At 41.0% G+C, this 15,597-nt stretch overlaps 1 protein-coding gene across 1 annotated transcript in view; it reads left to right on the top strand.

Moving 5' to 3' along the window:
- The window catches only part of wdfy3 (WD repeat and FYVE domain containing 3), a 137,567-nt gene that overhangs the window by 38,058 nt on the left and 83,912 nt on the right, over positions 1 to 15,597 (top strand). The window contains 5 exon segments of the mRNA XM_079252111.1: positions 2,649 to 2,835; positions 2,914 to 3,080; positions 9,764 to 10,243; positions 12,932 to 13,042; positions 13,234 to 13,427. Coding sequence (XP_079108237.1) covers positions 2,649 to 2,835; positions 2,914 to 3,080; positions 9,764 to 10,243; positions 12,932 to 13,042; positions 13,234 to 13,427 — 1,139 coding nt within the window.

The following is a 15,597-nucleotide window of genomic DNA, read 5'->3' as shown; positions in this document are numbered from 1 at the left end:
TGGGCTAGCAGCAGCTAGCTTCGGGGTAAACGCCCTTCACTTCACCCAATTGGGCTAGCAGCAGCTAGCTTTCGGGTAAACTCCCTTCACTTTACCCAGTAGCGGCTAGCAGCAGCTAGCTTCTGGGTAAACTCCCTTCACTTTACCCAGTAGCGGCTAGCAGCAGCTAGCTTCTGGGTAAACTCCCTTCACTTCACCCAGCAGCGACTAGCAGCAGCTAGCTTCGAGGTAAACTCCCTTCACTTCACCCATTAACAGTGAAGAAGACACGGGAGTCTGCTGGAACTAGAAAAGCTGTGTGGTTTTATTCCTAGTGCTTGTAGCAAAACTTTCACCACTGAATAAACAGGCACTTGCTCACAGCTAACTTCCTCTGCTGACATGCGTCTTTCTCTCTCCTCTATGTAGCTCGACCAAGCTGTTCTGTTAACACAGCGCTGTGTACCGTGTCTGTGCATTGACAGAGAACTCCTGCAATAAGTTTTTAGCAATATAATCTTGTAAGACAGATTTAGCCTAGTTGTTAATTTTCAAAAGTGAACAATGGATTTCCAATGCCCCCTATTAACACTTTAACGCTCCCCTTTTTTAAATATTGCTCCCAGCGCCCCATTTGAACGCCCCTGTTTAGAAGCTCTGCTCTAAATTTTCTCTAGGAGTGAGCGTGAGCGTGGGTGGTTGTTTGTCTTTGTGTTGGCTTGGCGATGGACTGGCGACTTGTCCAGGGTGTACCCCGCTTCTCAACCAAGGATTGCTGGGATAGGCTTCAGCTTCCCCGCAACGCCTAATCAGACTAAGTGGCTTGAAAAATGGATGGATGCATGGTAAAATTGCATGGCATTATTTGAATTTAGAGTGATAACTTACATACTTGGATACTTCTTCTGCTACTGTAGTCAGAAGGTTGTGTTGATGGTTACTGGAAGTCATTGGTTGTTTTGACACATGCCTATTGCCTGGTCAGTAGTGGTGGCCAGTCGCTACTTACCTCACCCATGGCTACCAGCTCCAGATCCAACACGAGGCTCTTTCTGCCACTTTCTTCTTGTTAGCCAAATAGCGGACAGCAACTTCCAGGCCGATTGGACTGGGAATTGGAGTTAAGCCTAAATTCCTATTTCTTAGCCTAACTGCAGGAGGCTTGGTCTTGTCCTCCCGGGTCCTTATGGTTTAGAACCCTCGATAGCAGTTTGTTGTTTTTTTGGCGAGTATTTTGTCATATCACAACCCTGGGCATGGATGGTATTGTATTAAGATGTTTGCTATGGTTCCCTTTTGACTACAGATCTTGCACATTGTTTTGTTTCTTATTCCACATTTGTGTAGGTTGACTGGGTTGGAAGGGTTCATAGATGGCCCTAAGCAATAAGATTTGTCATTGGTCCAAGCTTCAAAGGTCAGCCAAAGTTAAATGCCTTTCGGAGAGCTCCAACGGGGTCCAGGTTGCCTTGGGCCCTTATTCCACAGCTTTTGCTTTTCCCACCTTTTTGTCCAGGTCTCTCTGAGCCATAGTTGAAATTCCATTGGACTTTGTTGGAAATTTGTGCAAATTTTTAAAAGCACACACAAAAAACATCCTTTATTTCTTTATTTTTTGCTTCAATGCAGCTAGATTGTAGTATTTTACAGTGGCCTTGAGCATCAGTTTTCCAGACCTTATGAAGGTATTTAAAATTTTTTACTCTGACATTTTTTTGTTTTTTACTCATCCTCAGTCCAATCTTTCTATGTGACAGTTTTTCAGAAGACTTGTTTTTGTTTATGTTCACTAAGCACTGTGCAACCTTCCAACCTTAGAAATATGTGCTTGTGATGCTCCTTGATGCCACAGTTACATTCATTATGTACGTTATTGGAGCCATAGTTGCCCAGCAGCATCCCAAGGCTGAGAAACCACACATTTAACACATTTTTTTCTGGATTGGAGTGTCTCGTTTTAGCAGCACTTCAATGTACAGCATTGCTAGCAACGCTGGCAACTGGATATCAACACACTGGCTGTTTTGAACATCCACTATGGCTAATTGTGCAAAGAAAGGACATTATCAGAAGAATTTAGAAAGAGAGAAAAGGGAGAGAGCAATAAATAAAACGAACCAAGATTTGACTAACTTTTACTGGCTGGAAAGATCTCAGAGAAGCCTCACCAGAAATGGTTTTTATGGAAGCGTAGCTGTCAAGAAGCCACTGTTAAGGAAGTGAAATGGTGAATGAGGTGTGCCTCATGGTGCAACCATGGAAAATCAGTGGAAATAGGTCTGGATTGAAGTCTTCCCAGAACCTGGAGCTTAATTTTACTGAATCAGTTTGGGATGATCTGGACCGAGAACAGAACCAGACAAAAAGCTTTGGAAAGTCCTTCAAGAGGCCTGGATAGACTGAATAAAATCTGCTTTTCTTGTGGTATCTAAAGGAATGAGGGACATTGATTTCTATCATCCACCTGCAACACCTCCAGAAATGAGCATCTGGAAAGTAGCCGTGAAAATGTGGAGTTTTCCTTTTAAACTAATGCTCCCAATATGTGCTTCCCACCTGCTGCATGCTCTTTCATGCCTGTAAACCATGATGATTGATGATATTCATGCTCTCCATCACACATTTCTCCACCTCATTCCTCTTTTCTTTGTCGTCTCTTCCATTTCCAGAGAAGGAATGCCTGTCCACATGTGTTCAGAACATGCAGCAGTCGGACGACCTGTCTCCGCTGGAGATCGTCGAGATGTTCGCTGGCCTCTCCTGCTTCCTCAAAGACTCCAGCGGTGTGTCTCAGACCTTGCTGGACGATTTCCGGATGTGCCAAGGTTACGCCTTCCTCTGCGACCTCATGCTCAGGTACAACCAGATCTCCATTCCCACAGCTCCTTCTGGGATTGTTCCTGAGTTTGATGAACCCATTTTCTTTGTTCTCAGACTGGAACAGGCCAAGGAAGATGAATCGAAAGATGCACTGAAGGACCTGGTCAACTTGGTCACCTGTCTGTCCACGTACGGGGTGACGGAGCTGAAACCCGCCGGTCTGACAACAGGAGCTCCCTTCCTGCTGCCTGGATTCGTTCTTCCTCAGCCATCAGGGAAAGGTATGCAAATTCCAAAACCAAGTTTTTGTTTGACGTTTTTCTGCATTCACAACTTCCTGACACATTATGTCAACAATCCTTTTAACCAGAAGTCCCAAACACAAACTCACCTGCATAAGCAACACCAATTCAAACACAATTCAAAGTGTTTTATATAAAAACATTGAAAGCATTACAACAGGGTGCAGGAAATTCTATGATCCACTTTCTTGGTTTAAGTGAGGACTGGATTAGCAGCGTTCTGGACGAACTGCAGCTGTCTGGACGTTTTTAGGAAAACTTGTAAAGACAGCGTTACAGTTGTCTGGTCTACTATAGAGAAATGACAAGTTTAACTAAATCCTGCCCAGGTATTGGTCCTTTAATTCTCCAAATGTTCTTTAAGTGATAAAAGGTGACTGTTTTACTGAAATGCAGAAATTTTGGCTGTAGTATTAGTTTTTAGTGTAGTGGACTGAAGCTGATTGCTGACTATTTCTATCTTTGGCTCTATCTATTACTATCATATCATAGTCTTCTGATGTGATGGTAGATAGTAGATAGATATAGATTTGTGTGTCATCGGCGTAACTACTTAGTTTTTTTTCCCAATAATTTGAGCAAGTTAGAGCATGTAGATGTAGAACAGCATGGGGACTAGACTGGAGGCTTGGGGAACTCCACAGGCTGTTTTACTTTGCTCACATTTATCGATACTTTTATGGAGTTTAAGTATTCCCTGTCTTTTAAATGGGACATAGCTAATAGCTAATTGAAGTGTTGTATTTACACACCACCAAATGTTCCCCACCATTTACCTCTGTTGGTTTTATTATTTATGTAGTTTTATGCTTTTTAATGGCTGTTTAATATAGAATTGGTATAGGTTATGACAGCAGCAGCTGGTGAGCTTGTGATGGCAGTTCCCAGCCTGGGGTCCCTGGACCCACAAAGGATTCCACAAGGGGTCCCCAAGGCTTTTAGCTGTTTAGAGCTAATGTAATTTAAATGGAGTAGTTTAAGTGTATCGTTGTGGTGTTTTATTTACATGGAAGCAGAGTTTTAGGAGTCTGAAACACGACTTTTGCACCATTTCATTGATGAAATGTATCTGGATAATGCCACAGTGCAGATGATTTGTCCTTACTTTGAAAGAAAAGTAAGGCTATATGATGGTAATTACCTTACTTTTGTATTAATCAAAGGAAGAGATACATCCAAAATGCATCATTTATGACGAGAAGCAGATAATGAAAGAATAAAACAGAGAGGATGTCCACAGCTTTTTGAACCTTGCATGAAGGAGCCGTCTGGAAAAACATTGTAGAGTTGGGATAATACTAATAATGGTGTTTGAAATACTCGCCACTTCTGCCAATAGTATGGGGATTGATGAGTATTTCTGTCTAAACACAATCCAATACCATGCAAACAAAATTATAAATCTTTTTTCCCTGCTGAAGCCCACCACACACCGACACAGGAAGTTCCGTAGTCTTGCATGATGATTGTTTTGAGTTGTTGAGCAAAGAAGCAGCTCCATACGAGTGTAAGTTCTGCTAATATTTAGCATTTTGGTTTTTATTTCTCGTTATAAAATCCCCCAGAATGGCGACATGGTAAACATGCAGAGCTGAAGTTTATGGAGGTGACATGAACGCTGCCAGATATACCTTCTGCAGCCTCATAAAGCATTTGGGTTGCTTTCACATGCAGGATTACAAGGTGTTTGCAACACAAAAAGCCAGAAAGGAAACGTAGTAAAAGACAAAAGTTTTTTTGTTTTTTTTAATAATATACTTTGCACTGGATTTTGTTTATTGAAAACCAAAAGAAAAAGATTATAACAAAAGACAAAAGTTTCGGAACTAATTGTTCTGGATGACCAGCCCCTATATGACGTGGAAAACATTCATTAGAAGTCAAATTTACAATTTTAATAGAAATTCTTTATAAAAGTGTATTCACTCAATAATTAAAGCTCTGTAATCAAATTAATCATCATCATCACATGTAAATAAAACTTAAATTATATAAATATGTTATGTTTCTTAGGTTAAACATATATTATATTATATTATATTATATTATATTATATTACATTATGTGTGTATGTGTGTGTGTGTGTGTGTGTGTGTGTGTGTGTGTAAATGCATGTTGTGTTACAGATTAATCTATGCTAGGTCATTGAATGATAGCACCAACAAAATCATACATCAAATGATATAATAGACATAATTTATTTATACATTTAATAGACCTGATAAAATAATGCAGGTATTGGGTCGGTGGTCTGTACTGGCAGATACCCAAACCACACGAATCACTGTCTGTATCGGCCTGGAAAAAAAAGTTTGGGAAACATCCTCAGAGAACAGGTAGAGAATCCTTCTCTACAACTACGGCTCTCAAACTGGAGCCATGAGATGACTTCATGGTGTCGCCAGATCATTTAAAAAAAATGATAAAGCTACATTTATTTAATAAATTAGGAATTTTTACTGAGGTTGCCAAAAATTAAGCCACTAACGGAGATAAATCTGTGAATTAGCAGCTTAATTTGGCCCCAGAAAGTCTGTTAAGTAAAGGTCCCTTAGCTTGTTTAACATACTGATAACAGTAGATTATTGAAATAACCAACTACAAGTTAATGATATTTCATTGTATGATATTTATTTTCATGTCAGCCTCCTCCAATTCGTCCATAAAAACATCCACAAAGGGAATCAGGGCTAAAGGCCAATCCAATCATTTCACCCAGAGGAATTCCTGCCGCTATCCCCCAGCACCATCCATATCTCTGAAATGACTTTGATGCTCGGCTGATCCCGGTGAGCTTAACCTGTTGACAGACACCGTGACAACTCTGCTGCTTGTCACGCTGCAGGAGGTGAACGTCTCCACAGACGCTCGCACAGGTTTAGACTGTTGTCTGGGGGTTGCACATTTACCTCCGAACCTGTTCCACGCCACGTTTCATCTTCTTCCTCAGTCTCTCACACAAAAACAGTTTATTTTTTATAATCAAGTGCCTGTTTTTCATGCACAGACAGAAAACGCTTCCAGCTGTGTGGAAAGTCATTAACATCTTACACGCCTAATTAATCTGCCACATTCATTTAACTGTTGGGCGTGTTTCAGTGTGTACGAGTAAATATTTCAGAGTTGGTTTTCTGTTGTGAGCTCCGACAACGCCTCCCTGGATAAGATAATAATAACTGTTTTTATTTAAGAGATACCTACTTAAGTCTAGGTATGCAAATTATTCAGCACTTTTTATGTGCTGACATGCAGAAAACATGACCTCAGTATGAGATTTATCAGTAGAAACAATGAGAAGGATTATAAAACGCCTTTAAAAGGCAAAATCAGCACAGAGTGGGAAAAAATGTTGGAGGAAGGATAAAGAGACGTACAGGTGGGATAAGATATGAACTAAAACACAATATGCCCCTAAATTAAAATGTACAGTAAAAAAAATGTAAATAGTAAATGAGCAGAAAGTGACACCTGGACAGAAGAAGCAAGAAAAGCAGGTTTCAGTCTGATGACTGTGGCTTAACGTGTTGAATCAGACACGGACTTCGCTGCAGGTCCAGTGGAATCACTGATGAAGTGAGACCGATGTCCAGTAAATGGCCTGGGAAGATGGCGGTTATTACCTCTGCAGCAGACGGACATGTGGACGTTGTCATTTCAGACATAAAGATGTCTGTGAAGCTCAAATCCCTTTTTAGGCTGATGGTTCATCTCCTTCCTGCAACCTGATCTGGCCCCTGCTGTACAGGAACCTGGGACATGGTTCATGAATAATACAGAAATAAAAAGAAATATACAGTATTAACCCCAGTAAAGACATTCAAACTTAAATATTTTATTTTAATTTATTATTTATTATTATTTTAATTAATTTATTATTATTATTAAAGACATTCTAACTTCAATGTTTTATTTCAATTTATTATTCATGATTATAATTTCAATATTTTTGAAGACTTTCTAACTTAAATAATTTATTTTAATTTATTTATTATAATTTAATTTATTATTATTTTTAAAGACAGAAATAAATTCTAACTTAAATCATTTATTTTAATTTATTATTTTTTATTATAATTTAATTTAATTTGTTATTTTTATTTTATTATTTGTGTAGTTTCTTCAAGTTAATTATTTTTGTAATTTATTTTTATTAATTTCCCGTTTATGTCCAAAATTCTGGAGAAAATAGTTTCAGCTCAGCTACATGCCCACCTAAGCAGAAATAATTTATGCGAAGAGTTTCAGTCAGGATTTAGAGCTCATCATAGCACTGAGACAGCATTGGTGAAAGTTACTAATGACCTTCTTATGGCCTCAGACAAAGGACTTCTGTCCGTACTTATCTTGCTTGATCTTAGTGCTGCATTTGATACAGTCAATCATAACATTCTGTTACAAAGACTAGAACAGGTGATTGGAATTACAGGTACAGCGTTAAGCTGGTTTAAATCATATTTATCTGATAGACTTCAGTTTGTTCATGTAAATGACAAGTCCTCCTCCCAAACTACAGTAAGTCATGGAGTTCCTCAAGGTTCTGTACTTGGACCAATACTCTTCACGCTATATATGCTCCCTTTAGGCAAAATTATTAGACAGCATGGAATAAACTTTCATTGTTATGCAGATGATACTCAACTATACTTATCCTTTAAACCAGATGAAACAAATCAGCCCAATAGGCTACAAAATTGTCTCATAGACATAAAGACTTGGATGTCTAGAAATGTTCTCCTCTTAAACTCAGATAAGACTGAAGTCATTCTCGTTGGATCTGAAAAACTCAGAGCTAAATTTTCCGGTTTTGTAATGAACCTGGATGGCATTACTTTAGCTTCCAGTGCTACAGTGAGAAACCTTGGAGTAATATTTGACCCTGACCTGTCCTTTGGCCCACATATTAAGCAGGTTACTAAAACAGCCTTCTTTCATTTACGTAATATAGCCAAAATTAGGGACATTCTGTCTCAGAGTGATGCAGAAAAACTGGTTCACGCTTTTGTTACTTCGAGACTAGATTACTGTAACTCTCTATTACTGGGCTGTCCTAAATATGCCCTGAAAAGCCTTCAGCTGATCCAGAATTCTGCAGCCAGAGTCCTGACCAGAACCAGCAGGAGAGATCATATTTCTCCAGTTTTAGCCTCTCTTCATTGGCTGCCTGTTGAATCTAGAATAGAATTTAAAATCCTTCTCCTTACATATAAAGCCCTCCACAACCAGGCACCACTATATATCAAAGACCTCATTGTTCCTTATATACCAAGCAGAGTACTTTGTTCGCAGACTGCAGGCTTACTTGTGGTTCCTAGAGTCTCAAAGAGCCGAGCAGGAGGCAGAGCCTTTGGTTATCAGGCCCCTCTCTTATGGAATAAGCTCCCAGTTAGTGTTAGGGAAGCAGACACCCTCCCCACCTTTAAGACTAGGCTGAAGACTTATCTTTTTGATAAGTCCTATAGCTAGGGATGGTTAGCATCCCTTAGTTATGCTGCTATAGGTTTAGACTGCTGAGGAACATTTCCTGATACACTGAGCTTCTTTCTTTTTCTCTTTATCTCTTTCTTTTACCCCCCCCCCCCCCCCCCCCCATAACAGTGTTGCATCATTAACATGTATGTCTCCTGTCTCAGCAGGTCTCCCTGGCCGGGAGTAGCAGTTCCTGTTGTCTGTTGTCTTTCTGTCCTCTTCCCCCCACACAGCAGAGGCAGATGGCTGCCTGTCCTGAGCCGGGTTCTGCCGGAGGTTTCCTTCCTGTTAAAAGGGAGCTTTTTCCTTCCCACTGTCGCCAGTGTGCTTGCTCAGGATGGGAGATTGAGTTGGACTCAACTCAATCTGTTGGTTTCCTTATATAGGCTGTTATAAATTGGCCTTCATTATGTTTTCCCCTCTGTCTGTAAAGCGTCTTGAGATGGCATTGCCGTGATTTGACGCTATATAAATAAAGTTGAATTGAATTGAATTGAAATTTTATTAGTTCAATTTAATTTATTTTATTTATTTATTTTTTCATTTTGCTTTCATTAGATTATTTGTATTTAAATTTTTTAAATTAAAGTCTGTTTACTTAGATTCAGTCAAATTATTTTTTTTTTTTTATTTAAAAAGTCCATATTTTAAAGGGAACTTCAGATGTAAATTAGCCAGAGGCTGCTTCTGGCACAAGGCATTTATTTGTGAAATTATATATGGTTCCTAATAAATTTTTAAAAAAAAATTTAAAATAAAGGAATTTATGCTACCATAAATTCTATTTTTCCCCTGTATAGTTTATTGGTTGATTCGGTGGTGTTCTGCTTTTCTCCTGCAACACGTGTCCAACCAGCCGTTTCAACCTTAGTTAAACCAGCAGTCACCTTTCTTTGACCAGGCGGTTTATAACTGGTGCCTTCTGCTACAATCCTTCATAAACATGAGATGAATTACAGTTTCTTTGTTTACTCAGGGTTCCTCTGCAGTTTCTGCTGTTTGGGTTTTAAGACCCTTCAGGGCCTTTTCTGTAACACCGGGCTGGTTCTGAAACGTGTCACCTGCTTCCTTTCAGTTGCTTTATGTGTCTTCAGTTCTCTGCAGAAGCAGAACATTGTCTTTAAATTATTGATTATTGCTCTTTTATAGGTTAAAAAACCAAATCAGTCTCCACTGTGTTGTGTTTGGTCCTCCAGGCCACACCGTGCGTAACATTCAGGCCTTCGCCGTCCTCCAGAACGCCTTCCTTCGGGCCAAAACCAGCCGCCTGGCCTGCATGCTGCTGGACGCCATCGGGAACATCTACGCAGCCGAACCCTCCAACTACTTCATCCTGGAGTCGCAGCACACCTTGTCACAGTTCGCTGAGCGCGTGGCCAAGCTCCCCGAGTCCCAGGCCAAGTACTTCGAGCTGCTGGAGTTCGTCGTCTTCAGCCTCAACTACGTGCCGTGTAAGGAGCTGTTCAGCGTCAGCATGCTGCTGAAGTCCAGTACGTCGCACGCCTGCAGCATCACGGCCGTACGGACACTGCTGAAGCTGGCCCGGCACGACCCGGTGTTCAGCGACGTGCTGCGGGAGGTCGGCCTGCTGGAGGTGCTGGTCAACCTGTTGCACAAGTACGCTGCCTTGCTCAAAGACCCGGCTTCGCAACAGCAACCACACAACAACGACCAAGGTGACGCACTTCACGCTTCCGCTTGTTTTCTTGTGTTTGTGCGACTCCTGATGACAAAATCTGACAACGCAGCCATGGTTCATGTGTCAAACTGTCAAATGGATCCTTTTTATTTCTCCCAAGTGGAGTCTGCATGCATGACGTTGTCTCAAAACCCAACGTGCACACGTACGCTCATCTCATCTTATCTGATTCGGCCAAATGCTTTTAGAGATTAGAACATGCAGGGGAACTTTTTTTTTTTTTTACAGTAAAATGAGGTTGAGGGTAAAAATCTGCCTGTAAAATATCAGTTTGTCCTGTTATGTGTACAAATCTTCTTTATGTTCATTCACTTGGTATGTAGCAGTAACTGAACTGTAGTAACTAAATTTGCAGGAAATATTTTCCACTTATTTGCAACATTATTATGATACAATGCAAAGTTTAAATCTAAACTTAAAAGAATCAGGTGCTGCCACAGTTGTCTTAAGCACGTTTTTATAGATTTATTATAAAATGTTGATAAAAGACACAAAATTTTGATGCACATATCTATAAAAAACATTTTAGTCATGTGACATTTTTGCATGAAGACAGCAAACATGAGGAACACTTATTAACATAGAAAAATGTCCCCATTTTTAAAAAAAATCATGAATGAAGCCGTTTGATTTGGTTTTGTTTGTTTGTCCTTCGTGGACTTTTATCAAAGTGTAACTCAGATTTTCCCGCCTCTGTGTTACACAGGGTTCCTGCAGGGTTTTAATACTATTTAATACCTTAAAGTCCCTTCAATTTGACAGTTTTGCTTTTAAATTTTACATGTCATGTCTGAAATGATGTCGACCTGAACTTTACACTGATGGGTTCAAATATCCGAACAGGAAAGTGACTTTTTTATATTTCATCCCGTTATTTAGGAACTGATTATCACTGACTCTGTGGGGGGAAACAACAGGGGAGCATTAAACCAACACACATGATGCTTTTATTTACACGCAAAAGAAAAACCAAAGATTAACTTAAAAAGTGGACTCAGTAAAATGGAAAATTGACCCTTTTTAGGCCCAAAACATAAAAAAATGGCAAGAAAAGTCCATTTTCTGCTTTCTGGTGTCCAGTAAGGGACAAAAGACAAAAATCGGACTGTTCAACAGGATTTCAGGCAAAGTTTTTACCATAAAGTGATACCAAATGTCTCAGAAACTGAAAGTATTATATATGTCATGCTGGGATCTGATGGTTTAATGTTGCATGGAGAACCCAGTGGAAGCTCTGTGCAAGAAGAAGATCAAACTGGGAAGGAGGCTTCGGAGCATAGACTGTATGTAAAGAGAAAAACGCTTTAGATCCATCTGCAGCGTAGGGTCTAAACCATAGACTGTATATAAAAGATGGGCAGAGCCTCCTTGACGTCACCCGTAGGTTTCTGAATAGCTGAATTGAAGCTCGGTGGGCGGTTCCTACCATCACCATTTTGGCAGGGGCATCCGTGTCGTCTCGCCCAGAAAATACAAATATGGGCAAAGAGGTGGAGCTGAGAGGGGGGCTGTGAGCGTCATGGTGGATGATTGACATCGAGCGAACTCCGAGCTTTCTGTAGCTAACTGAGCTACCCCGGAGATGACAAGAGATGACAGGAGCTAACCAGCTAACGGAGGTAAGCGGGCTAAAGCTAAGTCACGTTGTTAACCGGCTAAAAACCGCGGTTGTTCTACGTTCTTCTTACTTGAAGCAGGAGATCGGGTGCCTGTCAATCAAGAGGACACGCCCCTAAATATGCCGAACTTTGAGATTAAGTTACTTTTAAACGGGTGAGAAAAAGATCCCCCCCCCCCCCCCCCCCCCCCCCCCCACACACACACACACACACACACACACACACACACACACAGTTGTCATGAAGGTAAACCTGACCTATTAAACCTAAAAGGGATTTTTGTACCAGGCTTTAAACATGTTTATTTCTGCTGTAAAGTTGGTCTTTTTAACATGGGAGTCTATGGGGATTCACTCTGTTTTGGAGCCCCTAGTGGATAAAGGGGGAACTGCAGTTTTATGCACTTCCGCATCGGCTTCACTTTTTACTGCCGGAGGTTGTCGCTTGCACCGGAGTCATACAAACAATCAGAAAAACACAGAAACAGCAAACTCCCTCAGACGGCATCGTGCAGTGTGACAAGTTCAGTAACGTCAACTAAAGACAACCTCCGCACGACATTCGGCTGTACCCTAACAGCCAAAGTGTTATTGACATTAAAAGCCAAACTTTGTAACATTATCTTGGTGATTATAGAGGGATCTATAATCTGATCAAACCATTTAGAAGAAGGTACATCCACACACAGGTCAGTGTAACACTTCTTCACTGCTTATAAATGCTTTTTCATTCATTTCTACCAGTCTGGCCATGAGATGGGCATTAAATTCTGTTGTTGGCTTGTAAAAATCTGTAGAAACCCACATTTTAGAGCTACAAACCCAGTAATGGAAACAAACCTGACACACATCAAATGTTTGCTTTAATTTAGCATTAAAAGTAGAACATATTCACAAGACGTACCGGCGGGATCACTTGATGTCTGCAGCTTAAACCACTAAAAGTGCCTCGATTCCCGTCCCCACCGTCGCAGAGCGTCTGCAGCACACACTAATGATGCAAGCTAATGCTAACCTCCCGTCTCTGTTTGTTGTCTCCATGTTTAGCCGACTGTAAAAACAACACGGTGGCGGAGGAGCAGAAGCAGTTGGCGTGGCTGGTGATGGAGACGCTGACTGTGCTCCTGCAGGGCTCCAACACCACCAACACCAACGCAGGTAAACAAACGCGCTGCTGCTGGTTTGGTTTAATATTTAGAAGTTTTACGAAGCAGTTTGAGCTCCACTAAAGTCTTTTATGAAGCCGATGTGCAGCGGCAGGTGAGTCATTCGGTGCTGCTTGTTTTGTAAAAGAGTGAAGAGTTCTCTGAGTGAAGCAGAGACTGAATGCACTCCGTTTGGTCTCTCAGCTCTGTTCAGAGAGTTCGGCGGCGCTCGCTGCGTGCACAACATCGTCAAGTACCGCCAGTGCCGGGAGCACGCCCTGCTCATCATCCAGCAGCTGGTGCTGTCGCCCAGCGGCGACGACGACATGGGAACGCTGCTGGGCCTCATGCACTCGGCACCTTCCAGTGAACTGCAGCTGAAGACGGACATACTGAGGGTAACGGCGCGCTTTCATCCACATTCTAACTACACCCCATGTTTATATAAATACATCACAAAGCCACGAGGAGGTGAGAGAAACCAGTGAAACCAGTACTAGTTCAGTGAGAAAGCCTGGGATTTAAAAAGAAATCAATTTGCATTTGAAGCCTTTCACACAGCGAGAGTACAGTGTAGACAAACACACACGCATGAGACCAGAGGGCAGCTCGTTTCTCAGGCATAATTGCATTTTTAAATTCCCTCCTTCGGATGAAATGATTCTCACGCCTTCTCAGGGATTCGGACGGATTAACTTGTCAGCATTTCACTTCTATTTCTCTAATCAGGGATTTTAATTATCAGCATTAAAGAGACTCACAGCCATGATAATTTGATCAGATTATTTTTGTCGTCTTGCTTTTTTTTCTTTGCTTCTAACCCCTCTAAGCCCAGAGCTGATTGGCCTTCGCAAGGCGTGTACGGCTTTATTAGCACGTCGCTGCAGCCTGGTGGTAACGTCCTGCCTTGTTCAGGAAGAGAACGTGTCCAACATCCTGTTAAAGCAGAATTCATGCTGAGTCTAGCAGGAAACAGCTGTTTTTGGTGCAAAATATCGCTCAGTAGAGCCTCAGTTGGGGCATTATTATGTTTCCCTTTGATCCCTTTTAATTTGCTCCATCAGTGTTTTTTACAAAGTGGTTGGACTCCAGGAGGTACCTCAGAAAATAATAATAAAAAAATGATTCACTTTTATCTTTTGTACTTTTCTTACTTGACAGGTCAGGTTTTATAGTACAGCACATTGATGTGACGTGGGTTTGTAGGATGATGTGAGTCAGTTCAGCTGGTCTGGATAACTCCACGTGTGGAAATGTACACGCATGTACATTTTAAATCAATCACTCAATCAAAACTGGAATTATATAGCACTTTTTATGCAATTAAATGCAGCACGAAGTGCTTTGGAAATATAAAACAGGCGTTAAAGTTTGTACTCAGGCAGACAGATGTATGCACACTCACGCTGTACACTTACACACATGCATAAGAAAAGAGTCGTACACACACACAGTTTGATGCCCAGCGTTTTATACGACCTTTTTCTTTTAGTTTTCTGCTCACTTTGAGGTTTCAATCTACTTGTAGAGTCTTAAAAGCGACATATTAACACATTAAGGTTCAGGTAAAGCTGCTAAAGCCATGTCTCTATGAAACACATACTACTGTTTTCTCTGCATTCCTTCCGTGTCGTTGTTAGGAGTTCAAGCTCATTCTTCAAGCTAACTAGCAACCTCGCTTTTCCAGTCAGCTGTTTAGACATTTGCTATGTTTACATGGGAGTTTTAATTCCTCTTTAATTCAGAATAAAAGTTAATTCTGCTTTAAACTGATGAAAAATGACCATGTAAACACTTAATTCCTAATGCAAATTTCTATAGGGAATTAAACTAAATTCCGGTCGTTCTGAGCATGCTCGTTACCTTGTCCTGTCCTGATGATGCGCGTTGTTTTACCTCCCGTGTTCGGTGGTCTATCTTTCTTCTCCTTCTCAGTTGCTGCAGAAAGTGAAGTAGTATGCTCGTGTTGAGCTGCTACTTCCCATTTATAATAAAAATAGCGGCGAAACTGGTTCTTATTATGTAGTTTTTACAAGTTACGACTGGAAAGACGAGAAGCAGGGAGACAACTTTGTTTATTTCCGGTATACGTCATACGTCACGTGCACCCTCTGTCCAATCAGAACCCTTCCCAACCCGCCGCTCTAAAGAGGAATTAAGTAAGGACGTGTTTTATGTAAACTCTTCATTCAGAATTATTATTTTCATGTGAACTCGTAGGAGATTCTGATTGATTTCATTCTGATTTATTACTTTAGGCCAGTACTTGTAGCATCGCAGCTCGATGGCTGCATTATTTTCCTATAGATAGTTCAGCAAGTTAAACACTGTAATATCCCTCCGTTACAGGGCGTTACCATAGCAACGCGTTAACCAGCTGGTTCAGATCAGCCGTCTTGTAACAGGTAAATGAGAGAAACGCGCTGCAGCCTGACAGCGGTTGTTTGGCGTAAATCGTACATCCAGGCCAACGTAAAATAGTTCCTATATAAGCGGTAAAAGCAGATTAAACAACTCGGAACCGTACATTAGATGGTTATAATGCACAACACGGCGTCTAGAACACCA

The sequence above is a fragment of the Telmatherina bonti genome, assembly GCF_933228915.1.
Source record: "Telmatherina bonti genome assembly, chromosome: 13".
Classification (NCBI taxonomy): Eukaryota; Metazoa; Chordata; class Actinopteri; order Atheriniformes; family Telmatherinidae; genus Telmatherina; species Telmatherina bonti.
The sequence above is the reverse complement of the archived record's forward strand: the minus strand, read 5'-3'. Positions and strand labels throughout refer to the sequence as shown.